The 27,880-nt window shown below is 36.8% G+C and overlaps 1 protein-coding gene across 4 annotated transcripts in view; it reads left to right on the forward strand.

The window, feature by feature from the left end:
- The window catches only part of SPATA17 (spermatogenesis associated 17), an 89,706-nt gene that overhangs the window by 56,806 nt on the left and 5,020 nt on the right, over positions 1–27,880 (forward strand). For all 4 annotated transcript variants that reach the window (XM_037405499.1, XM_037405501.1, XM_037405502.1 and 1 more), the window contains 2 exons: positions 2,802–2,953; positions 11,792–11,927. In XM_037405499.1, coding sequence (XP_037261396.1) covers positions 2,802–2,953; positions 11,792–11,927 — 288 coding nt within the window. The remainder of the gene's footprint in view (positions 1–2,801; positions 2,954–11,791; positions 11,928–27,880) is intronic.

Genomic DNA, 27,880 nt, shown 5'->3' on the forward strand with positions numbered 1-27,880 from the left:
CACTTGTTACTTCACTGTTCTTTCAGGTATCTAAAGTTTGTATTGCCCATAGAGTTAGATATTTTATATGAGCATGTCAATTATATATGTTTGAAGGAACAGAAATCTACCATCTTTCAGCTTCTCTTAGGAAAATGGGTATTTAGCATTTTATAGGTAAGCACTGTGTGTGTAAGATAGAGTATTTAAAAGAAAAGTTTTAATGATACTTATGCATCAGTTAGATCTATCATTTTTATTACTGAGTTAACTAGAATTACAGTTTGATGGTAACACAGATAATGCTAAAATTAGTCATCTATTCATTAAAAGGCATTAATAACAGAAAGGACATTGCCATTTTTAGGGGATTTTTTGCATGCTGTTAGCTGTTCTGGAATGGGGGCAGTGAAGATTGTGTAATTTCATGTAGATCATAATCTTTATCATGAGTTTCTGATTTTATGCTAAAGTAGTAAGAATGCTGATCTACTAACCTTTATTTGGGAGTCCAATCAGTAGTGAGAAGATTTATGCTACCCAGTACAAATCCCAAAGATAGACCATAGGGCTGTGTGAGTTGCTTTCAGGGTGCAAGCTCTTGGTTGACTCCCTCCCTTCCTGCCCTAGCCTAACTTCCTCAGGAAGATCTCCGTTTTGAAGCAGGATGCCTGAAATGCTTGCAGGCACTGCCAGTTTGAAAACATTTGTAAGCACCGTTCTACCACACATTCCACAAATCTTAAAGTTAAACTTGTAAAATGGAAATAGGTAAATGGATTTTTTAGAGGCCTTGTCATCTTGGATATATTTCTTATGTGCCTATTGCTAGGTAAGCTTCTTCAAATACATGATTCAGAGGAATGGAAAGATCTGCAGGGAATGTTTAGAATTTCCTAGTATTCTAACACATATACCATTAATGATGACACAGCCTGGCTTGAGAGACCTTTGCTTAGTTAACGCTCTTTCCTTCCCTCCTTCCATGCATAGCTGGACTCTATTAATTTCATTTAAACTATGGATTGAGAAAGCATTAGAAGGTCTTAGAAATTAAAGATGGAAAAAACACCTTGCTTGGATATCTGATTTGGCCCTTACCCTGGTGGAATATGAGTCAATATTTTACAGTGAAGAAGAAATACAATATTCTGACAGACTGTTTTCTAAAAGCCAACAGATTTATCTTGATATTATTTGATAATAGTACACTCCTTTCTTCTTTCCTCCATGGATCCACTTGATGCAAATGTCGTCCAAAAAAAATATTCATTCTTTATTATAAATTTTAAACTTTTTTAATATCTCAATCACCAGATTATGTATTAGTTGAACATTACCTACTAGTTTTAATGACCTGTTCTAGTATTGATTATTCTCTCACAGGTGATAATTCTTTCCAGTCTGTTTTTAAACTTACCATGGTCATATTAGATGAACTTTTTTTAATGCAGACTTAGAAAATAGAAGCAAGAAAATATCTGCAAGGAGTGCAAATATTATGCTCATTTGCTTACTAGGACCTTTAAAAAGATCTCCGAATCATGGTGCTGTGCCTTTAAAAAGAAAAGTTCCGATAAAAATCCATTAACTACTTTCAAATATAGCAATCCTCCTGTCCAGCTGTGAAAAGTACTAGATGATACTTATTTGCCATTTGTGTTATTTACGGTCCATGACTTTTATGGTAACTGGTTCCTATTATTGGTTTCTATTAATGTAAAACATAAGTGAACATAAATGAGGCGTGAATCATTTCTTTTTATTAGCCCCACAGTCTTCACTCAGTGCTTGCAGTAACTCCAGCTGTGACTTGTTAGTGATAACCTATTTAAAGAAGGATATCTTTTAAGAATAAAGGCTGTGATTAGGATTCTTTGTTCGTAGTTTCAGAAGGTTTCACTAGTTCATTGCAGGATCAACAATGATGAAAATAAAACAAAAATCAATTAGCAACACTTCTAAATCCAGAGTTGCTACTGAACTGTCCTGAGCGTAACATGGCACTAATTATACTTTGTGTAAGTTCTTGCTGGTTAGTACCAAAAGTGAGATGTAGGAGATGTCACTTTGACAGCACAGGAAAGGACTTCCTGCTGATATTTATTTGTGTTGTTAAATGGAAGATACTGATCTGATCAGTTATTAAACAATGTACTCTGGAGAAAAAGATATATATGTGTATATAGGGAGAGACTTGTCAAAGAATTATGAGATTGCATTTTTTTTTTTTTTAAGAATAATGAAGTTAATGTGGAATTAGACTTTTCAAAAATGGACTATTCACCTATATTATAGAAGTAATTTGTATCAGTTGTATTAGAAGAATTGTATCGTAACTCACGTATTAAGTTCCTTTCCAGGCAGCTTTATAGTTAAATTGAAAAGAGCATGTTAAGGTAAAACATTGTTTATACTCTGAAAAGGAAAAAACTTAAGCTTTCTGCTTCAGCAGCGTCTAGATAAAGTTAATACTTGTGTATCAGATTTTATTTCACCAATATTTTTTTCTATGGAAAAACTAAGTTTTCCTAATCAGCTCTAACAATGTATTGTTTGAAAATAATAAAACATTTTTAGTCGTTAAATAAATCTGGAGTGCACATATCTCATTCTCTCTTTGGAGCTTTAGAGCATTTTATCAACCTTTATGTTATCTTTAACTCTGTCAAAATGAACTGCCTTGATTATTTTGGAAGAAAATTCTTCCTACACTTCCCAGACATTCTGTGTCCTCTTTCATCAATTGTCATGAATAAAAGAAGGAAAGAAAAGAACTGTAACCCTACAATAAAACACTTACGTTATCCTATACCTTTCAGGGGCCTTTCCGCGATCCTGCTGAAGTATTGCGGCAGCGCTACAAGCCTTTGGAACCAACCTTGCGAGTGGCAGCATCAATCAGTTCACCACTAGAGAAGGCCAGAGAGGAAATGAAAAGGGAGGAATGGAGAAACCGTGTACATGACAATGAGTAAGTCCTTTGGTTTTTCTTATATTTTTATGAGAATGTTTTCTTTATTCCGTTGCTTTCTGAAACCTTCCATGCCTGACAAAATGAAATGTCGAACGTGACAGCTTACTAGCAAACATTCTGTGTACATACTTCTAAATTCTGTGTCCTTAGATTATAAACTGTTCAGGGCAGAGACCCTATCTTGTAATTGTGTGACATGTGCCATCCATATCTATGAATCTATAGAAGAACTTGTAATAATAATAATAATATGTGCTGCAACAGATGGGTATAATGGGAAATGAGAAAACAAATGCAGATCATATTTTGCCACATGCACCTTGCCAAGGAAAAAATACTGCTCGAGTGTTCGTATTCAGGGAGCTGACAGACTATGGGAGGAAAAAATGGTGCTGCATGCCAATGAGACTTGCTTTCTCTCCCAGTAGACTACCAAAGCTCTCTTGGAAGGGGAGGGAGCATATGCTGCACTTGTTAGAACATGATGCAAAAACTGTAATCATCTTTGAAGCAGTTCGGTTTCCTAAACCGTAGCATCTGCAATAGTGTCAGACGGGCCAGTTCTTTTCCATACGATCCCAAATACAGATGTAATCCATCCCAAAAGATATAAGGCTTCTGTCCCTAAAGATTTAAGGCTCTTGCCGAAATATTTTCAAGTTTTTTCTTATCATGACGGAACTCTTTTGTCCAGTCATAATAAAAGCCTGTTAAATCACCTGCTCTGACTTTGTAGTTAACTAGAAAAAATGGATGTCAACTTTTCCCCTGAGATCACTGCTCTTGGCAATCCTTTGACACTTTAATAGCAGAATTCAGGACAGAAAGGAGTCACTTTTCCTCATGAGCAACCTGTGATCCACTGATTCACTGGGACACGATGCTTTGCTATCTTTCATCTGTTTCAAGATTTTCTATCAGTTCCAAGTTGCCATGTGTCAGCTTCAGGTCTGGGGCTTAAGAATCCCGAATGAATTGCGTTTTCATGGTTTGGCTTTTATGTTTTTGTTGTTGGATCATTTTTTTCACATTTTCCCTGATTTCATATTAACAGTGGCTTAAAATGGAAATTCTACTAAAAACCAGTTTTGAAATAAAGAAAAATCTCTTCATTCGGTTACTTTTCCCCTTCTAGGCAATGTTATTTTTACATTCGGTGCCAAAAATGAGATATAGTACTTTTTATTCTATTCATTCCATAAACATAACTGAGTTAAGTTACAAGTAGAAAGGTACTTCTGTTTTCTATTTCCCTCTAGTCTTTCATTTATTGGGTGAAGTGGAAGCAGCTTAACTTTCACATCCCAGCTTAAATCTGGGCCTTTTTTTGTTATTAACTTTTATTTCTTGCTTCTGCCGGTGAAACTTAAAAAGAAAAAAACCCACCCACTAGGTAATAATTAATGTTCTACCTCTCATTTAAGGTGTTCTTTTTACTGAGTAAGTTTTGACTGATGAATTCCAAGTAAGAATGGATTATATCCTTCGTTTATAGGCATGACTATATTGCCCGGTCTTTATTTGATGAGGTTTACCCCAGACATCACGTATCAACAGTTTCAGAAGGTCAGATCTTGTAATAAATATTTCCCTGACTCTCTTCAGTGAGTGAACTGTGAAGCTTTGCTCTCATACAGTTTAAATTTGGAGTCTCCAACTTTGACAGCTATTAATTGAGCAGGGGTCTTTATTTACCTTATGGGTAAGGAAGCGTTTAGTGCCATCCTTAATGCACAGAAGCAATGTCCTAACACCAATGATTCTCAGCTTCATGCATGCTAAATGCATAGTGTATTATACTTTTTCGGGCTGTGATCATTCCGTTTGTGCTTCATATTCAACCAACCGTGCAAGGGTCACATCTGTAACCTTGAAAAGGTGATGACAGAGTTGCAGGTCATCATCAGAACCAACACTCACTAGTAATGCTGCAGCCGCTGCGTGGGATGTCAGCCTCTAGGGAGGAGTCAGCAAAGGGTTACTTAGATTCTACAGTAGTTTTTTCTCAGCAGTGTCTATTATGAATTGACAAATTTCTGTCTTTTTCTATGTAATTGTGTACTTTGGGACTGTATTTCTTCCTGGTAGTGCTTCCTATGCTGATTATTCTTCTATTTTAGAAAATAAGGAGAGAATGGAAGTGTGTGGCATTTGTTGAGAAAGCTTGTGTTTGCATAAAATGAAAAACTGAATCCTTGATCTGAATGTTTCTAGAATGAGTATTGTGTGATATCTCATAAGATAGAAAAATCGTTGCTGTATACCTGCAATTTCCAACAACATTCAGAATTTCCACTCACCTCTGAATATCTTTAAAGGGGTAATATGTTTTCTTTAAGTGTTTCAAGCTCTAAGAAAGTTTTTACTTCTGATAAAATGCAAAAATAATTGAGAAAGCTGTGGGAGAGTTTGGGGCAGGTGGAAGCAGTACGAATGAAAGCAAGAGAGAATGTTGTGCTTACTTAAAGCAACTGCTGGAATTTCCTGTTTCGTAATGAAGGAGCAACTGGGTAATCTAGCCTAATAAGAATGATACCTTTTTCTCCTGTAATTGAAGCTGTTACTGCTTTATTGTGCTATTTTTCATACAAATGAAGTGATTTCCCCCTCCTCTTGGAGAGGAATGACAATTGCACTCCTTCGGGATGGCCACTTAATAAACTAGTGTCTAGTTTGAGGCACCAACTGCTGGATCCAGCAGATTTAGATCACTAAGCATGAAAAGTTCTTTACAGAGTTGCATGCAGCTGCATGCTGGCATAATTTTCCAAAGAACAAAGATGTAAATTATGTTCATTCATTTTGCTGAAATCTGTCTCGCATAGCATGCCTCGTGCTTCAAAGTCTACTATTAAACATCTTTATAAAAGTCAACATACATCAGAGTGAGTTGCAATATGGTGACAGGATAGGGATAAACCTGCAATAGTATAAGGCTGAGGTTTCCTGATTTATTGTCGTCTTCTGGTGTGACATCAGGCAAGTCATCTCAGCTTCTGGCTACGTCTGTGCTCCATGCTGTCCTGGAGGCAGCCAAGCTAGTCCTGAGCACGCTGGTTCACTTGTGTGCAGCAGAGTGCAATGTTTGCACGCCCTGCCTCTCAGTGCGATGTGAACAATGCAGCACCAAGCTCCTCCTGGGCTTATTCTCAGCCAGCTGGTGCTTTCCTTTAGAACCAGCTTAGGTGCTTCTGTTCTGTGCAGTGCTGTGCACGAAAGGTACGCTCACAGCGAAGTTGATGAGCTAAACGAACTCTATACTTGGAGAGCATCAGTGTCATGAGCTGCCTGGTATTAATGGTAATAAAATTGAAAAAGCAAGCCACTTTGATTAGATTTAGTATTTTTAAAAAAGTCGTTTAATTTCTACATTTACAAGAACTTTTACTGTATTTCTGATTTATCTGCAGTGAAAATGGCTACTATATTTTATGTCATACAAGTAGAACAAATCTGAAAACTTTTTAAAAATCATGCTTAGTTTTTCATATGCTTTGCAACTTCATCCATTTGCATATTTTCCGGACTGTTATTGTATTATGATAAACAGGGATTATCATATATTTTCAGATAATGTTTTCTTAACAATTCAACTTCTATTTGTAACTCTTCCATTTATTTTAATTACTAGCACAGTGTGCAACATTTATTAATCAGCAGAGTCTTTTTAAGTTAAAATACTAAATTAGCTAACCCCATTAACACAGAATACTCCAAACAAGCAGTAATAGGAGAGGTAGTTACTGTGCAAATCGTATTATACATGCGGGTGCTCTAGGGCACAGTTAAGCATGATTACCCTCTTTTGATCCAGTATTCCTCTGCTTCTTCCAGCTAATTTCCACTGGAAATTTACAAAGTAGCGCCTTCATTTTTCCATCTTAATTTTTCTAATGAAGTTCTGGTACTTTATAACACTGGGGATGCAGATAATAAGTCTGTGTATAATTAAGAAGTTCCGGAATTTGCTGCAGAAGAGATCTCTTTTACTTCCTACAAGAACTAAACTATACTTTTCTTTGCCACTTCACAGTATCTCAGACAGGGGTTAAACAATAACGGAGAGAGGATTCTTAGATTTACTGACATTGGGATAAAAGTGATAGCTTATTGAAAAAATATGTATTTAAAATATTATAGACAATATCTGTAATAATGCACCCAAAATAAGTTTCTTATGACAAAAATATTCTGGTAATGGTAATCTGACTAGATATGTTGAGTGAAATAGTCTATCTTTATTTTTGTAAATAACACTTTGATTTTAATATGCATTCATAATGAACTAAATAATGGGTGCCCTGCTGCAGTTGTTTTGCTGTGGAAAACCATTGTGCTTCTTCCTTTGTTCCCCGAGTGAAAAGATAGACATAGTTGGATCTGAAGAACAAATTATTTGAGGTATAACCCAAATTTGAAAGCTTAAAATTAATTTCATGTTTTATTTAAAGAAAAAAAAAGAAAAGATAAAGATTCAGAGCTTTTGGATAGAGAAGCATAGTTTGTTCAGAGCTAATTGTTCATGGTCTTTGAAAAGATATTAAATTGTTTTATTTGAATTGGATCAAGACAGCAAGGAATTTACTTGCTGTTGCTTAGAACCATTTTAGATAAAAATTTAACACTCACATCTAGAGTTAAGATTTTGGTAGTATTTTTACTACTACATTACAAAAATGTATGGTACATACAAATATTATGAACGTTTGAAGAACTGTGTGAGCAGAATATTCCTTCTAGTTCTCTGGTTTTAATATTTCTTATTGTGCCCTGGTAGTGCAGCACGTACAGCAGTGTGGCAGTAGATCTACTGCCTGTTCTTTCTCAGAAGCCTGTGTAAAGTTTGAAGCATTTCCGATATCAGTATTACATGCTTGCACTGGGGGGATTTTGCCCCTTGGGCAGGTCCTGAAGGACCACTCTGCTTTTCTGCTGCCATTTAAATTCAAGAAAAAGTTAATGCCTCTGAACTATGTCCTGCTGGTGGGTACCAGATAGCATTGGGATGCTGCTGCCCAGCAGTAAATGATGGACCTGACAAATCCTCCTTCCTGTCCATGCGGCTGCTCTCTCCTCTCGCAGTGCCGTAGATGTTACCCCCAGTACCTACTGCTGCTTCTATTGTCTCGGTTGATCCAACTGGAAAGCCTTCGGTGTCTAAAATGCCTCTTCCATGCCCTGTCACAATAGTGAGAGCTATTACATAAAAGAGACAGAATGGAGGAAGGAGATGGTAGGTGAGCAATGCAGGAAGAAAGATCATGAAAATGTGGGGAAAAGAAGGTTTAGAAAGATGAAATTAATACTAGCAAGGAGATGCAGGATAGATTGAGTCAAGGGAGAGAGAAAGCAACTTTTATTTTTGTTAACAACAAAGAGCTAGGGTATCTTTTGAAATGTAAGTACACACCGCTAGCAGCTGTCAGGTCTGGGATTGGCTGCTAAGTGAAGGCTTCTAGGTATTTTTACGTTAATTACTTTCAACATAGAGTGGTCCTGGTGACAGTGCAGCTCGCCTTCATTACCAGCGATGCTGCCAGCTTTGGTCCTGGTCCTCCCTCGGGTTGTCTATGTGTAATACTATTTGCAGAACCTGAGATAGTTTCCCATTTTTGGTTCCAACTCTTTCTGCCTGTCTTGAATGTATCGTTTGGCATATCTCTCATTCAAGCTTTTGTGGTGGGTGAAATGAAATAATTTTTTATTTTTAAATATATTTCTGTAGGGAAAGTTCACCTCCCATTAAATCATCAACTTTTGGAAAGCCTCAGCTTACACTGACTATGTTTTATGGCACGCTGTAACATCTATACAGAATTTAGTTCTTTGAACCTGCTACTTTTGTCTCGTCATCTTTACTGAAAACCTTCAAGAATTTCTGAATTTGCACTTAAATCACAAGGAAAACCTGAAAATCAGATGTAAGAATCCTGAAAGTGAGCTTTTTGTGGAAAAAAAACTATTGAGGTCTAAACCTGTCAGTTGATAATGGTACCATACCATTTCCTGTATCTAATTTTCTTCTCCTTCCATCACTCTCTTCTGTCACATTCAGAGCACATACTGTCATTAATTTGGGGAAAAGCAGTGTCAGGTTTATACACAGAGATACAGAACACAATACCATTACTGAAGTGTTTTGCAGTGCTGTTGCTTTATAATGTTATTATTGGTTGTGGGGGTATATTGACTTCTGTATGACTCCCATTAATTTGGTTACCCTACTTAACACAAAATTATTTTAATGATCTTTTTAATTACTTATTCACACACAGTAATGAAAACTTTACTTGTTTGCAACAGACATTGAATTTGCAAGCATACGATCCTTTCTTGTAGTTAGATTGCTATTGCTATAAGGATCAGCCCACCTGGCTCTGACAGCAGAATTATAGACAGAAGGAAAAAAAAAAAAAAGAAAATTTGTTCTTTAGGCTGTTTTATACCATTATCCCTATTATATTTTCGATGTTCTTTCATTTCAATTTTAATATTTTTTATTGTTCAGTGTTCTCCATCAAAAATTCATAGTTGATTTAATATTTTTTTACTCAGCCAGACATACATTCCAGGTTGTATGGCACATACTTCAGTTAATGATCTTAAAAGAGGTACACAGCAGAATGCTGAAGATCACATTTGTGCTAAACTACATGTAGAACATACTGTTGTGTCTGAACTGTTACAACAGATGTACACTTTTTGTTTGGAATCATAGTAGAACATAGATTACTCTGAGTATTCATTTACTAAAAAGACAAAGATTAACTGATCCACACTAATATCAAAATGTCTATGTAGGAAATTTTGTAGGGAAAACTATAATAATTTACTTTTTTACTTTCCTCAATATTTTTTTTTTGCCATTTTGTGTATAAATTTTATAGACATAGTATTCGTATTAAATTATGAATGCTATGGCTCAACTGAATTCTATGCATATATGGGCAAATCCCTAAACTGCTAGCCTTGTCTTCTCAGCTATCCAATCCCCTGAGAAAGCCAATTTTCTTTCATGTCTGAACAAAAGAAAAATGTACTATTAAAATGCAATTCAGAAGTGATAAAAACTGCAAGTGGAGCAGCCGGCTCGCAGCACCTTCGATGTATTCTCTGGGACACTGGGGCCACATTAATTTTTGTGTGTGTACGATGTCCATCCCATGTGCAAATTAGCATTACAAGTACCATAATCTGTCATGTGAGAGTGTCCTTTCCCATGAGTATACACATGATACTGTAGCTTTGTATAATTTAAAAGTCTGCTAACTCAGTGTTTTTCTTTCGCTAACTTTACATGACATCTGTTTGTGGTACTTGATAGAATAAATTGATATAGCTGGCAAGATTCTGAAATAGTTTCTTTTTATGAAGTGGAAAGAAAGGAAGTTAATTTAAGAAAACAAATGTTCAAACAGCTGCTGATAGATCAGTTAGTCCAAATAAATAATTTTCCGAATCTGTATCAGCTGAGAGAGAAAGAAAGGTATTTTGATGCCTGTCTTTATCAAACACTTGTTTAACTGTCTAACTCCTCTAGGGACTCTGGATTCTGAAAAGCTTTCAACTAGGAAAGGTTTTAATTAACTACACCTGTTGTCATGGCAGTTAAAATGATGTTTTAAACTTCTGAAGCACATTTTTCTAATTTTAATGTATAATATTTTTTCCTGCAATTGTAGAATAAAGAATGCATGTTGCTTTTTCAGAATACCAGCAATAGCAAGCTTAATTCACAAGGTTTTACCCCATACTAAAAGGTACTTTTTTGCTCTCATAACTCTCTTGAAAACTGAAATAGGTGGAACAAATACATCGTTACAGGGTCTCTTGTGGATCCTTTATATATAAGATGTTTTTCACCTTCCTCCATATGGTTTACTATGGAACCTACCCAGAAAACCTGTCGCTGTCCATGAGAGTTAGGGACATGCATCTGAAAACCTCTTCCATGCCCAAAGCAGGCAGCTGGAGCTTCACTGTTCAGTGGCAGTACACAAGCAGGGAGTCCACCATCAGTACGACCAAAAGCAAAATAAAAGGCTCCAAAAGATTGCTAATTAGGACATAATTATAACTTCAGAGTAAAGTACACAATTTGTGTATTCAGAAGAAATCACTTCTTTGATTTGTGGTCTGCCAATATAGGAAAGTCGACAGTACTATTTGTGTAAGTTTCTATTCTGCTAAAAGAGAGTATGGTTTATTTAGCTTTGATTAGCAAATATCAAAGGATGCATACCTAGTTTAAGGTACAGGGGCGTTCTTTATTGTGCAAATTTGCCTTGGGTTATGCTTGTACTGCCGGCATGCTTGAAAAGTTTCCATCCTGATGGAACGATCAGGTTGAGGTTGTACGTTTGGGGCTTATGTGATCTGTAAAGTGGATGCAAAGTTCTCTAGGAAGGAGCAATGTCCTTATGTGTGGGGCCACCTGAGGCTTGAAGTGTCGGCGTGCAGATCCCAGCAAACTGAACCCTGCTCGTTCTTCACATCACACCAACTGGTAGTGCAAATACAGCCAAGGTAATAGTCTAGTAATGCAAGTGGACCCAGTTATATCTTCTTACAGAAAATCTTCATTTTATCCTGTTGAAACTCTGTATCTTTTTGCTCCAAATTTAATTTAAAAGCAGCTGTAGGAGAAATTGCAGAAATCCTCTCACAGTACCAAGGGGGAGCATTAAGAAGGCCGTGGAAAATAACAGGAACATGTTTCCATGTCAGGAACATGTGTCCATGTCACCTCCTGTTGCATTGATACCTACGATTTACATCAATCCTGTGGCATTTAGAGTAGAGCATAACTGATATTAAAATATTGCTGAATTTCAGATTTCTGCCATTTTCTTCGTATCATAAAAATGAGAAGTATGACCCATCAATTCACCGGTCAGGCAAATATGGCCAAGAAGCTTATGGAATTAAACACTTCCGAGAAGTACAGCCTAAGAAGTGGGTAACAGACAAGGTAAGTCGCTGCAAAAATTAAAGAACGGTTTAGTTTTTTTAAATTGTTATTGTGTTAGAACTAAGTGAATTTGGGCCTGATCCAGAGATCATGGAATCCAATGGGAATCTTTCTAGCATGTTATAAAATCACGTACTTAGAGCTGATGTGATGTCAGATTTCCTCGACTCTCTTTCTGGTAAGTTCAGTTTAAGGAAATTCAATACCTCTCCCACCTTACAAGGTAAGGATTTAAAAGCCTGCTGAAGTACAGCTTTGGTTATATAAGTTTTGCAAAGTTCTATCTGTATTGCCCTTTCTGATTTAAGAGAGATCTCATATTTACTCTTGCACATTAAGATAAACCTTCAGAAAATTATGGCAAAGCCTGATTACAACCAACAAAGAATTTTACTGCTTACATTCTTTGGAAAAATTCTAAAAAGTGAATAGCTGTTTTTATTTCAAGATAGTTTCATTAAACTGCCTGCTTTGTCAGGAGCATCTCATATATTTCTGGTTTTGTAGTGCTACAAGAGGTAATTTTCCTCAGAACATGTTCTAACATGAGTTTGTGTAATGTTTGCATTACTTCTATTTCCATTAAGTATCATAATCATATTAAGATTTCCCAGTACAAGGAAGATAATGGACTTGGTAGAGAGTGAAGCACAGAGTCACGAAGATAGTTAAGGGAATGGAGCATCTTTTGTAGCAGGAGAGGCTGAGAGAACTGGAACCCTTGAGTCTGGATAAGAGAAGGCTCAGGGGACATGGTAGCAACGTATATAAACACCTGATAGGACGGAATGAAGAAGGAGCCAGACTCCTCTGAGATTCAGTAGTGTTCAGTGACAGGACAAGAGGCAATAGACATAAACTGAAATGTGTGAAATTTGAAATTCCATCTGAATGTGAGAAAACACTCTTTTCTTTTTGCTGTGAGGGTGACAGAACACTGGCACAGGTTACCCAAAGAGACTGTGGGCTCTACATCCTTAGAGGTTTTCAAACCTCAAGTGGACATGGACCTGAGCAACCTAGTCCAGCTGAGTACGGGTGCTGGACTAGATGATCTCAAGAGGTCTATTCCAACCTAAACAATTCTGGGATTTTGTGAAATATCATTACTTATTTCCCTGAAGGTAACTTAACCTTTCTAATGTATAACAAGGTCCAAGAAGTCTTAGTTTGAGAAGTAATATTTTTTACAAGAACTCTTTCTCAAAACTTTAAGCTTTACAAGTGAGCTCAGAGTAAAATTTTGGTATTTTAACATACATTAATTTAATCTTATTGCAAATACAGGCACAAAGTTCAACATTCAGACAAAAAGATCTGAATTTGTCTTTCAAAAGCAATGAGTGGAGGATGCGAGTGGCTGCATAAGTATGATATATGAAAAAAATTTAAAAGTTCTTATTGGTGGTACTCATCTTGTCCTGTAGTCCTTAGTAGTTCTTGTTCAGGCTCGGATGATGGCATCAAACAATGTAAAGATATTTATATTGTATATCATATTGCACATATATAGTATTAAATAAATTATGTGCTTAGCTGAAACAACTAAACTCACTTGTGATCTTGGATAGATTTCAACCTAAGTCTCTGGAGGTGAATAGCTGTATACATTAACCCAACATGACATACAGCCTTCCAACCCCAATTCTAAATCAATATGAAGCTTCAATTAGGAGCCGCTTACCCAAACAGAGAGATAAGTGTAGAAAAGAGCTATTTATGGCCTACCTGCTGCTTTAATGGGTCATTATTATCAGAAAAAAACCACAACAAAAAACCAAGCCAAAAAAACTCCACCTCCTCACTATATTTTTATGAAAAGGGTCCTATAGGCAGGTGTGAGGTCATACTTTCATAACTATTAAATTTGAAAGAACTCTCTGTCACTTTCTTATTTCTAAACTGTATTAAAACTATATATCTGTGCTATGAACAAAATTATCCTGTTCAATGAATCACAAGGCTAAATGGCATGTATCGAAATACTACCAAAAAAATTTCCAATTTTTGCTTAACACTTGGTCTGCTAAACATAGCCCTCCTTTGAGTTTCCCGTGAGATGATATTTTAGTGGATGCAACTTCTCTTACAACCTGAATAACTGATAACCCTGCCAGGATGTATATTCAGCTTCTGACAGTGTGTACTAGAGAAGTTTCTTTTATCATTGTTGGTAAGACAAACTACTGTGTAAGTTCTTCCAAGGAGTCAGTTCCATGGTCAGTGGATCAGTGACCCCACTCTGTTGCTGAGGTATTATTTAATATTGCCTGATATTAGCTGGCTTTTTTTAAAGCTATGTATAAAAAATTTTCCCTGTGTATGTTCATAAGCATGTCCTATGGTTGTATTTTCATGTGTTTAGAAGTATGCATTTTAATTCAAGTCACAAAAAGATTAGTATGTAAATTATATAATTACTTTAGAAGCAAAATGAACAACAATGAAAAATATTGCCTTGTTATATTTCTTCTGGAAAATGAAAGGGTATTAGCATAGACTTCCTCTAAACATAATAATTACCATATCTATGTGAGGAAAAGTGAATAGTTCTTCTTTTCATCTAATTATAATCAGAAAAATTTTATCTCATTCCATTTACGTTTCAAAGAAGTTTCTGAGTTAAGGGGAAAACTATTGTATTCTAATTCTTCATTAAAAATAAACAAGAAGTGGAAATACTATACCTCTAGCAAAACTAAATCTAGTTAGCTTACCCAGTTGTAAATCACTACAAAAATAAAAATGCTTACATATTTTAAGTTTAGTATCATATGTCTAAATACCTTGGAATGCCTTTGACAGGATTTATGTGAGAACTATCAATAAAAAAAAAACTTACCAGTCAGTATGAATTTAACGTACAATGATAGGTTGCAGTGTAGCTGGGCAGTCAAGGGATCAAATACACCAACTATAATCTTTCAGTTGTCAAAACACTCACATATGTTTGTATTTACTGAGGCAGAAATGATAGCTTACAGCCTTTAATCGGTATTGGAATTAGTTTGCATATGCATTTTAGAAAACTGACTTTAATGACAGCATTTAATGTTTTCTTATTTGCAAAATTCAGTAAGTGACATTTTAAGATGTTCCTTCCTGATAGATTCTTCCCTCTGATGCCTTATTATAGGTGAATTACAGTACGACTGCATCACTGTTTCATTATTTGCACAGGCATTTTGGCCCTAAACAGAATTTTATTATCTACAAAGCATAAAAATACCCAGTACTGCAAAGAATTAATTTGGAGAACCTAAGCATATTGCACAGAACATAAAGTTGACCTTTACCGTCTACAGCTTTTGGAATGGAGTGGGATGTGGAACACATCATAGATTTAATGTGGCACAACGCTGTCTGCAGAAACTTGGGTGGGACTGTGACTGCCTGCCCATTGCACCCGATGATTGAATCTGCTGTCACCAGCATCCTGATAATAATGAACATTCAGCTTAACGACCGTGATTATGATTATCATAATTGATGTGCAAGTGCAGTGTGTGGGGATCATTACAGCTGAACTGTACAGCAGAGAAACATGCCTTAGTTATGGATAATTTTACTTTCATGCATTGATTGGGATAAAATATGCCTTTCAAGTTCAACAGGCCAGCTTGATATAATTTTAGGAAGATTTCTACATGTATGAATTGATTATTACGAGCTTCCTGCAAAACAGTCATTCTATTCTAGCTGTTTGTTTTGAATTGTTCCATTCCATTAATAACGGGAAATAATTAAATAGTTAGATGTTGTCAAGTGGAAATCACTTATAGAGTACTGCCAGCATTAATCAAGTATCAAATTCAAATATTTCTGATTGGCATGGCCTCGCCTAGGCTAGGAAAAATAGCCCTTGTAATTCACCACCGATGCAATTCTGGTTTTGGTGGAGTAGCTGTAGTCACCACTACTGGCATTTTCACACTGTATTGCATAGCCATTAGAGCCAGCAATAGTTGTTCCTTATATACATTATATCACTTCCATCTTTGTCACCAGAGGCAGAGAATAACAGGCTCATCTTCAGCCAGTGTAGATAAAGGCACCATCGACAGCTTCAGTTGATTTTGTTGGACAGGGATTGCCTTCAGCTGAAGTTGCAGAAGTATTTAATTAAATCATAACATGTATAACAGATAAACAACGTGTGTACCTTTTTAAGCCAGAGTTTATACAAAGAATGTTATGATGTAAGTATAATGCAAAATATAAAGTTTCATTGATTTACACTAGGTGTAAATCTGGCTTTTTGTCCAAGAACTGGCAGAAATTTCTGATCTGGCATAAGAGAGATAACAGACTGTGGAAAAAATTCTTGGTCTTTGACTTGCTTTCTACAACAAAGAAGATCGTAAGGATCAAATCTCTGTGACTGTCTCAACTGCATAATGCCTCTCACATGACTTTGCTAACTTTGGACTTTCTATGATGAAAAAGAGAGTCCCCCCTGTGTGTCCAAGGATGGTACGCTGTTTTATAGAGTCTGTGGCCTCTGAAAATTCAGTAGCCTCAGTGGTTTTCATTGTTGCTCACATTATGGCCCAAGTGGACTCACGTAATCAGGTAGGGCTCTAATAACCAGATATGTGGGAAGAGGTCCACAAGGAGAACCTCATATGGCCTGAAAATGTCAGTGCCTTAGAAAGTGAGTGTGACTTTTCTTCATGGCCATGGCCAACCCATTTTCTTCTGCATTCTTCTAAGACCACTGTGTCCTGCAGTTCCACAGCAAAAAGTTACCTTTTAATAGTATTAATGTGAGGGAAAAATAGGGCAGGGAGGGGAGAAATGATTTCTGTTTGAAAATTAGTTTCAACCCTTGTAGGACCGACAGCATACTCACAGCGATCATGTCTCTAGTGGATCATATCATTATGTGGCAGAATTGTTTGATACACTATTCATGCTTTTCCATGCCTGAATATACTGAAATTTATTCGAATTTTACCTTAACTTCATTTTTCCTAGCCTTGCAGTGACTGGACTTGGGATAGGTATGATGTATGTGTGAAGCTTTAAACTTTTTCTCTCTCTGATTGGGACTCCAGGACTTTTTAAAAAAGGATTTTGCTTCTTTTCATTCAAATTAGGAAAAAAAGATTAAACAAGCATGTTTTCTTATACAGTGTGGTATTAGGCAATGAACCTGCATCTGTACTATCAACTTTATGACATGTTTTAAAGCTTTCAAGGCCATATTTACTTGTGTGCCTTGTGACAGGAGTCATTAATATACAAGGAGAAGAGCTAGCACGTATTTTGAGTACCAGGTTCTTAGCTCCCCAATCCAACTGCAATGTGTTTTCCTAGGCAATGCAGAGCTGGCATAATGAGGCAGCCAGAAGTGACTCTGTTGTAGGGGAATTATTAGATGATCTGTAAGAGTTTGCTTGTTACACTACTGGTTTCCTCATGAGCCATGTCAGGGATAATAAAGGTTGTTGCCAAAGTGTGCTGCACTCCAGCAATCCCCGGCCGATGACATGGCTCCTGTGTGATTATTACTGCTGGTATGACTTGATGTATCTATTCAGACGCTCCAAATGGACCCTTAGTTTGAGTTATCCACTATCTGTTTCCAAGGTAAGGCTGCTTTCTGTCACTTTTCTTCCTATCCTGAGTCCTGCAACAAACCAAATAATTGAAACCCAAGGATCTGGTCCTACAGCACTACATCCTATACTATTAATGGAAAGCCTGTCCTTTGTAGCATATATTTTCTGCACTCAGAACACTCATTGTGAGTCAAAAGACTGCTGTGTCTTCATGTGAAGATCAGCTTGAGTAATTCCCTGCCTCCACTTAAGGCAATTCCCACAGCAACATTACACTTAAGAACTGTGAGCTCCTTGGAGCCCAGGTGTTTGGCTACCTGGTTAGATAGTACAAAAAAAGAGCAGTGTTTTTCAACATTAATATCATAAAGCAGCTTAATAAGCAAATGGTCTCTGAAACTGGGTAACAAGACATGGCTTAAAGTCACTTTTGCAACTTTTACTTCTGAATTTTATACTTTTTTTTTTTTTTTTTATTAAATTGTCGTGGTTTAACCCTGGCTAGCAACCAAGCACCACGCAGCCGTTCACTCACTCCCCCTCACCCAGAGGGGTGCGGCGGAGAATCAGAAAGGATGTAAATGCAAAATTCGAGGGTTGAGATAAGAACAATTTAATAAGTAAAGCAAAAGCCACGCATGCTAGCAAAGCGAAATAAGGAATTAATTCACTACTTCCCATGGGCAGGCAGGTGTTCAGCCATCTCCAGGGAAGCAGGGCTCCATCACGCATAATGGTTACTCAAGAAGACAAATGCTATAAAGCCGAATGTCCCCCCCTTCCTTCTTCTTCCCCCAGTTTATATACTGAGCATGGCATTTTATGGTATGGAATATCCCTCTGGCCAGTTCGGGTCAGCTGTCCTGGCTGTGTCCCCTCCCAGTTTCCAGTGTCCCTCCAGCCTGCTCACTGGTAGGGCCCAAGAAACCAAAGAGCCCTTGACAGTATAAGCACTACTTAGCAAGGACTGAAAACATCAGTGTGTTACCAACATTATTCTCCCACCAAACCCAAAACACAGCACTGCACCAGCAACTAAGAAGAAAATTAACTCTATCCCAGCTGAAACCAGGACATAAATGTCATAACATACTGTTGAGAAGGAAATATATTAAAAAATGCAGGAGAAATGTATTTAAAAAGGCAGACGTTACCTCTCATTCACAGTACTAGAATGATATATCTCTCATTGTAAGATGCACCCATTCAGTCTTCCAGGAAAGTAAATGACACTTTCAGCTTTTGACAGTTGACATAATGATCTTTCCAGATTCCTTACGGAATGACTGTATCGTATTTACAGAAATACGTTTTGTTGTGAAGATTGCTGTCAGTGCTCCCACTGGAAAAGTTCTTGAACTGTAGATTGTTTCCTTTGAGAAAATCCTTAAGGTCACCACTGCTGGGCTGCCTTTGAAAAATGCTACTATTGATATATGCAATGCTGATGATTATGAACTATCAGGAATCTTTCAAATTATTTTCTTAGATGTAGAAGGAAGGTAAACGCTGTGAAGCAAGGTAAAACATACAAAATGTATCCCTGGCTTTAAGTGCAGAAAAGTCTGTGGGTAACTGGAAGGCTGAAAAGCAAGGCTGAAAAAACTTTCTGGTGAAGGTTACTGGTGAGTTACGGGTCTGATTTTGAAAGAATGCTACAAAGTAGTGACTGGGAAGAGTCAAACCATTCAGTTATTTGCATAAGAAAAGATACTGTCATGACTTGTCTAATCAAATCCATTCTAGTGGTTATTTGTAAGGGTTTGTCGGCAACTAGTTGAATATCTTATAAAACGTGATTTTCAGTTCTGTAATTTCTCAACGGGAAAATGCAGTCCCTTGATGATGATCCAAGGCTTTGAAGAATAAATTGATTCGAAAGAGAAAATTAGATGGTACTTATTATACTGTCTAACTAGCAATCCTGTGTCATTTGTCTGTTGGATGATAAATGTCTTGCTTTGCCTACCTTCCTCATTTAATAATGTAACTTGTATGCTAGTGGCATACAAGAAAATCTTGCTTTTTAGTAAGAGCTAACTTTAACCAATATTTCTTTGAGGGAGATACATGCATGTTTTAACGTTCTAAATAATTCCCATTGTACACATTGCTTAAACATTTTAAAGCCTCATGTTTAATCACAAGCACTTTAGAAATAAACTATCTTGACCAATTCCTTTAGCACATGCTTAGAGTACATTACAGTAACTTGTGGCACAGCTTTTAATGAAAAAAAAAAATAAAAAAAACCCAGCTGAGCAGGAAACAGTAGAGTTTGAAGTTATACCTAATTTGTTTTGTTTATATTGGGTTTAGGTTTTCACTGTTTGGAAATTATTTTGTTGGAATGGAAAATTCTTGCACTAAACTGGGAAGTGCTTGGCCTTGCCTTTTGATGATGGTTTTGGATGGGCTGTTCAGCATTCTTGGAATTGATTTGTTTATAAATCTGCCAAACATAATGTATTTCAGCCCAATTCAGTTTGCCATAATATTAAATTAAAAAGGCTATATTTTGAAGTCACTTAAAATTCTTTATGGAACATATCTGCAAAAGCAAACTACTTATTATTTGATAGTACTCACCTAGACCATGTTTGTGCTGGTTAAATAGAGTTGAAATGAAAGTAACAGAAAGCTTTTCACCATCCTCTAAGAAATATGTGGTCCATATAACAGTTGAAAAATGCAGGTATAAGAACTGATCCTCAGTGCCTAGCATAACTGAGATATATCCATTGAGCTAGGCTAATCTGTGTCAGGTAAGGATCTGGCTCATAGTGCGTATAATCAATATGTAGATAAATGTTATTTAGAAACAATGTTCTAGGAAAAATGGTGTTACCCATTTTCACAGAAAAATAGACATTTTTAAATCTCATGTTTTAATACACGTTGACGGTCTCTTCTTGCGACCGATACGCTTAAGACTACAGAATGCTACATCTTAAAATAATGCCTGAATGACATGTTACACTGACCCATTACAGTTGAACAGTTCTATAATTTGTAGTGCTATTAATACCTATAGCTGTTCTGGATGGATTCTAAGAGGTTATGCCAGGTATCTGCTCAAGCTGAGAGAAACGCTGCAAGTTTTTGTTGTTTCGATGATCTCTCCAGAAAGCAAAAGTAGATTATTCTCTGAGCAGTAGGAATTCAGTGCAGTAAAGTGGATTTTAGAGTAATCTACATTCCCTGAATAGGAAAAATTACAGTAAAAGATAGCTTTGTGCACTTATGTGGAGTGAATGAGAGACTGTAAGTAATACAGACTGCTTGTTCTCTTAATGGCTTGATGTGAGCAGCTACTGCTTCTTTCTTTAAAATTTATATCATGAATCAACTCTGAACTCAACTACTCCATTTTAAATAGTACTATGATATTCACTTTGCAATACACTTCAGTGTTTATTCATTTAATGCAATGAACGAGTTGGTTTCAACATGCCCTTTATAAACTCAGGTTAAAAGGATGTTCCACCATGATAGAGATAAGAAACTATATTCTTTCTTCTCTTACAGTTTTTGTTGATCTCAGCATAAAATATGTAGGGAAACTGAAAGGCATATCCACATAAGGAGTTATTTATGAGTAGGTGTATTACCATGTGTTAATATTCTAGAATGAGAGTTATGGAATTATTCAGGAATAACCTTTCCACTTCAAATTCAGACTTCACTTCCATTTAAATAACCTTACAAGCTTTGAGTTAATGTACATAGGTAATAACACCTAAAGTAAAGGGGATAAGATATAAGGGCTGTGATGCACACAGTATCTGTTTCACAACTGTATTGGTTTTGTTTTCCATAATGAGACTGTTGGAGTAGGAATTTACATTTTGACTGCGATAATAGGAACCGATAATATTCCCAGCCAGCAGCTTTGAGACAGTTAGGATCTCTCACCTGTAGTTGTATAAAGGAATGACAGCCTAAGTGGTAAGTGCTGATCATTAGCAACTGAATAACCCTCTTTTTAAAGTATAACTTGTTAGATATCAGAGTCTCAGACATGGGGGGTGGGGGGAAGAAAAAGAAAAAGAGAAACTATACAAACATTGCATATTAACTGACTTTGTACACTAATGCGAAGCTGCTTGATTGAGCAGTGTAGTGTCAACCATGTCTTTCTTCTAATGCTAAAAGTAATGCACATAGACAGAGTGACAATCAGAGTACAGCCTCCCATCAGCTGTAATTAATCTTTTAGTTAACAGAGACTAGAAAAGCTTCTCATCAGCCTCTTCTGAAGTCTGAGGCACCCTGTTTTTTGATGTTTGCATTCTGAGTAAAATTGTCCCCACCAGTTCTAACAAATTGAAACACCAGGCTAATTATGGCAGCTAATGAAGTGTGTGGAATGGTCACAGCTTGTCGTGAAACTGTTCCTTCAGCTCAGATTAGAGTTTCATCAATCACTTTTTTAAACTGATCCAGAATTGCTTCTGCCCAGTGCTTGGCATTTTTAATGCTGTTTCTGTAATTGGTTTTTTCCCCAAAGCTTAGGCTATTTTTTGAAATATTACATTCTCAGGACAGGACTTACAAACTCCAGTTTATAAAAAAACATTTCATTATCGCCTCTATCAGCTGATCAAGTGCTAGAAAGCCAATAAAAGAAGCAGAAATATAAAATTTGATATATTGCTTTTAATCCAGCTAAAGGTAGCAATAAAGCATATACACATATATGTATATGAATCATTATTACTGTGGGCTGGATGTATACTGCAATCTCATGAGACATGGTTTGTGGGCTGGATGGTTCAAATCCCACTGAAGGACCTAAATGAAATGAATGAGTTGGTCTTAGCTTATTTCCTAGTGGATTGTGGTCCTCCATATATCACTCAAAGAGTTTGGCATGATTTGTAGTTTTTGCAGATGCCCAAGCCTTTGGCAGGAGGAAGACCAAAATGTGTTGCTGTTTAAAGAATTTCCACACTGCAGGTCAAATCCAAAGTCCTTAAGAGAAGTATGGAAAAGTTTACAGTATAACTTATATTGCTGTCAATGAATAAATTAGCATATAAAGCATTGTAAAAATTCCTAGTTCCTGTTCATTTATAAGATATAATAGTACTCAGCTATACATTGAAAGTTCTGCATAGACATTAAAGACATAGATGTTAAAGGAAGTCTAAGGCTAAACTCTTTCCTCAACATGGACAACTGAGTGTAGAATTTCGTTTGGATGTTATCCAGCTGAAAAATGAAATAAACTTTTGCTTATGTACTGCCATAGAATATGTTTGCACAAGCTGTTACGTTTAGTATATATAACTGGTATTCATATCAGAACCAAGACTGCATGATTTTAGGTTTTGAAGTGTTCAACAATCTGCTGCTTAAATTTGTGCTAATACAAGTAATCCGTTTCATTTTTCTGAACACTGTTGAATCTGAAACAATGTCTGGCTATAAATATCAGCTGTTCTGCTCCCCCAGAGTTTCTTAATCAGCAACGGTTTGACAGAACTAGCTTCATGTCAATGCCAAAACAAATCTGTGGCCCCCGAGTGACTAACCTGTGTTGTTGATGCTGTTCCTGAACTGTATCAAAGAACCGGTGGATATACACAGGGGGAAAAGTGCCACTGAAAGATGAAGAAAAACATGACACACAAAGAAGATGCTATCATATATGAATAAATACAGACAGGAAAAATAGCAATAGGTATTAGCCTAAAAGCTGTTGTTCCAGTTTTATCCATTAGTGAGAGTGTTTGTGGAGACTGGATAGGAGCTGAGTAGTTTTTCTGGTGTTAGCTGATCTCCAAAGCAGGCTGCCTGCAAAATGAGAAAGGCCTTTTCCTGTTCGATCATTTCAATCTCTTCTGAAGGCAGCACATATTTACAAAACAGAAAAGCTGATTTTCTCTTTAGCTTTCATCACTTTTAGGGCACATTGCTGACTCATGTTTAGCTCATCACCCACCAGGACCCCCAGGTTCTCTTCTGCAGAGCTACCACCCAGCCTGTCAGCCTCCAGCCTCCTTTGTTCCAGGGTTAATCTGTGCCAGGTGATTTTGTCCATTTTGTGAGGTTCTGTCAGGCCATTCCTCTAGCCTATCTACACCACTCTGATAGCCCTCAACTGTATTGGTGGCACCCTTAGTTTGGTGTTGTCCATGGTCTTGATGGGAGTGCATTCCATCGACACCTCCCAGGCCACTGATGAAGGTATTATACAAAACAGGTCCCCAGATAGCACCTGAGGAAATACATTTGTACCCAGGTTCCAGTTAGCATACAAATCATTCATTGCTACCCTTTGAACCTGATACTCCAGACATCTATTAGTCTGCACATCTAGGCTATAATTTACCAACTTGGCTAAAAAGATTCTCTGGGAGATTGTATTGAAAGCATTGCCAAAGCTCAGCCAGCATCCACTGTTCTCCTTTGATCTGCGTATCTAGTCGTTTCATCACAGAAAGCAATCAGGTTTGAAACCATCATCCAGAACAATGTCAAACCAAATGAAATCTTACTGAAGTACTAGTTTTGCTACATATGCCTAATACAATGCAATCAATGTGCTTTTATTTATTTATTTATTTATCAATTCTAAATAATTGCATCTTTTTTTTTAAACAGATACAAGTTAACCTGATAAAGATAACAAGTATTTTTGGGATTTCAACTCAGTTTTTCCTTCTTGTGTCCTAGTGGCATGATTTTAGCAAGTTAGGCGTAGATGCAACTTGATCTTGGCAGGGTAAACATTTTCTGGCTTTAGTCCAGCAGGTTAAAAGTGGTTCTGAGTTTGTCTTGGCAGTCCACACTTGGCAGCAGCTTCTTTTCAGCTGGAAAGAGAATGTGGTGGTTGAACAGATTAGACAACGAAAGGAGCAGTTTATAAATGGTGTAAGTCAAGATACTTATCCCTAAGTACATTATTTCCTAATACAAGTCCTGTTGCTAGCAGAGTGTGGGTGATGGACAGGCCAAGGAGTTGGTTTAAAAATATGAGTGCCATGATAAAAATGTCATTTACTTTTGCATCAGATGCTTTTGGGGCTCTTTATATTTTTCTGTACGCAGGAATGTATTGTTAGGCAGAGCTCCACCTCAGATTTAATAACTTCATAAAAGTTTTTTTAAAAAAAACCCAAAACTATGTATTACTCACCAGTGTTTCACACTTGAAGATGTTATTTATATGTCTTAATTAAATTAAGTAGAACATCTACTATCTTCTTCAAAAATATTTTCTTAAAATACCCTGCAAGAAGTAGACATTTGCATGACAATAGCAAATAAACACCTCTTGGGATTCTGAACACCTACTGAACTATTTCAACTGCACATTTGTTTTTTAGCTCAGATTCAGTAAAGTTCAAGGGTATCCAAGTATGAAATAGCTTGTGGAGAAATTCACATTGGTTTCTTAATTTAATTTACTTGTAAAAAAAAGGCTACATTAGTTGAAAAAATAGAATATTATCTTTGGAAATTTTGGTTTAAATACAGACATTCAGAACAGAATTTGGGTAACGTTGTTTCATAACACTGACTGAAGTATGGTACAGCATGCACTGTAACTTTATGTGTGGCAAACTATACTTTTAATACTGATACTGGCTCTGAATATGTCTAAAAGTACCTGAGAAGTGTACTAAAGGTGATTTGTTCTTCTTCAGTGGATTAGCTTTATACACGTAAATAGATTCATCATCTGAACAGTTATTTATAAAGGAGAATATATTTCTTTTTAAAGCATTACAAAGCTAGTACATGTTTGGGAGGGAGGACCAGACAGTGTCTGGCTTGCAGATCATCAATAAATGGAATAAATGGACTTAGAGGGTACAGCTGGGAATTCTGCCCTTCTTCCCCTTGGGCAACCACAACGACTGCAGGGTACTAAGCAAATGTAACAAATGCAAATTTGAACCACAAATCTTCATTGCTGGTTATATTACACATGACAAAAAAGACAGGCTAGTTTCAGAGCCCAGGTTAATTTTAGAGGGGCCATACTTACGGGAAAAGGTAATTCACTGGACCAAATCCTTCCCCTTTTTTCCTTTGTCCTTCCTTGCATGAAACTTCCATCAAAGCCAAGAGACTATTTGCCTTTGCTTGTGAGGAAGCACTGAAAGAGTTGACACATTTGTAATCCTTAATGAACACAGCTATTGCAAAATATCTGATTTGTTTAGAAATATTTGTACTCTCCTTGTACAATGGTTTAAACTATTGTGTTTTCAAAAGCATCTTTATTTCCTGTCATGTCATAGCTTAATTTGTGCAGTTTTGGAAGGTTGCAGTGAAATACGCTTTTGTTCCATTCTCCAAACTGCTTCTAACCATGCAGGAGCAGAAATAGGCTCTTTTCAAAGCTAGAAGACATCTTCTCTCACCATGCACGGATGAGGACAAGAAGTTTTAGAGCTTGACTTGTGTTAGCCAGTTATCTCCGCTTATCTCCAAAGAACAGATTAACTTAGCAGCTGAACTAAGAAAGCAAACTTCATTGAGCACGGATTTGTAGCAGAATGCTTCCTTCTCAGGATTTTAGGGAAAGGGAGGAATAGAGTTATCATTTCCATGTTGGGCTGTCACAGAGGAGCACACACTGCTGTGCTGCTTGCACTGGACATGCCATGCAGGAAGTATCTAAACCTGTGTGATTATCAGGTCAGTGGTTTTTCAAATTCATGAACCATAATTAGAAATCTTTCATAATTTCTAGCAAGCACTCTTTGGGTTTGGTTGCCTCATTTATAATCCAAAAGATTAAATGTGTAAGAGTCAGTGATAGTTAGAAATCTCCATGAAAATTTAAGTGTAATAATACTGAAATGTTTGTTACATAAATTAAATTGCAATTAATGTTTTCTCTTTCTGTTTGGAAGATAGGATATTAAAATCGTGTTGTTAGACTTCCTACTGTGAACATAATTTCCTGATTTTTTTTTTTTACAACACATTATCATAATGTCAATAGAAGACTAAAACTAACAAGTAGAAAAAACTTGCCTGATGTAAGCATAACACAGTAGGTTATAAAGTTTCCTTTTATGATGACTATACAATACCATTTTATTTTAAGATCTAATAGCAAGTTGATTCAAAGGGTAAGGCTTGCACTTAACGAAGTCATTAAAGCAAGTAGAAAATTGCCTTCTACCATAGCCACCCAGTCTTTTTAAATCAAAGAGTTTTATTGTTGTTGGTGATGTTTGCATTTGCAGGAGGTAATTAGGGAATGACTTAGACATCACACCCAGAGTCCTCAAGCTTGTCAAGAAGAACCATAAACTTCACTTGCCAAAAGAAAAAAAAAAAAAAAAAAAGCAAGCAGCCAGTTTAGGTGGCAAATTGCAGAGAACAGAAGGGAACAGGATCATCAAATTTTAGGTCAGTCTGACCACCGCTGTGTTGATCCACAATATGGAGCAGCTCATAAAGTCTTCGTGGAAGTGCAGGTTTTTTCAATGCACTTACTCAAAAGAGCAAAATTTAGAGGTTTTAGAATTGGTAGCAGTAGCAGACAGTTAAAGGAGGAGATAGCTGATGGCTCCTTGTCCTTGTCCTCCGCATTGCACTGGCAAGCTGGATGGGGAAAGGTGTCATTGTACCCACTTCGTCACAGCAGTGGTCACTGTCCTGTCGCTCAGGAGCTGCGATTAGGCATGCTTTTCCCTGGAAGTCAATACCTCCTCCTGACACAATGAGATCCAGCCCCTAAGGCATGAGCCAGGCTTTTGTTATTATCTCTTATTTGAAGGGGCTAGTTGACCCAATTGGTAAACACATTAGCTTTTCAATTTTATAGCCTGAAGTCATAGAAGACCTATTCCTCGGTTTTGGATATTTCTCCACGGCGGAAAGCAAAATCGGCAGTCTGTGCCCACCAGCCACAAAAACGGAGTTATGCCAAACAACTGTGTCCTGAACTTTATGGCTAATTAGCTGCTGAAGCTGTGCCCAAGAAATAGGTTCTTTTGCCCATGGGAAGAAGTGTGTAGCCATTATTAATGTCCCAGCTCATATCCCTCCATAGGTCTTACGAGCAAACCTGCTTAAAGAGACTAAATGTACAACAGGGAATTAAAAATTGAGGTACCCCTTTCACTGAGTAAAATATTGTAAACTTGTTTCACTGGGGCCAGGATTGGTGTCAATGTACTTTGTGTGAAAAGTGCAATAGAAGCATTAGTATTTGACAGCCCTGGTTGAAATAAGTGAAATTAATGGAGCTCTTTTCATATACGACAAGGCCATGGCACCCCTTTCATGCTGCTTACAGACAGAGAAAAGTCAATACTTTTTTATTACTTGATGCTGACCTACATTCTGCACTACAAGTGCCAGGCCCACTAATTGGTTTCAGTTGTGAGAAAAGTTTGCCCCAAAGAAATACTGGAG

Source organism: Falco rusticolus, chromosome 12 (genome assembly GCF_015220075.1).
Source record: "Falco rusticolus isolate bFalRus1 chromosome 12, bFalRus1.pri, whole genome shotgun sequence".
NCBI classification, from domain to species: Eukaryota; Metazoa; Chordata; class Aves; order Falconiformes; family Falconidae; genus Falco; species Falco rusticolus.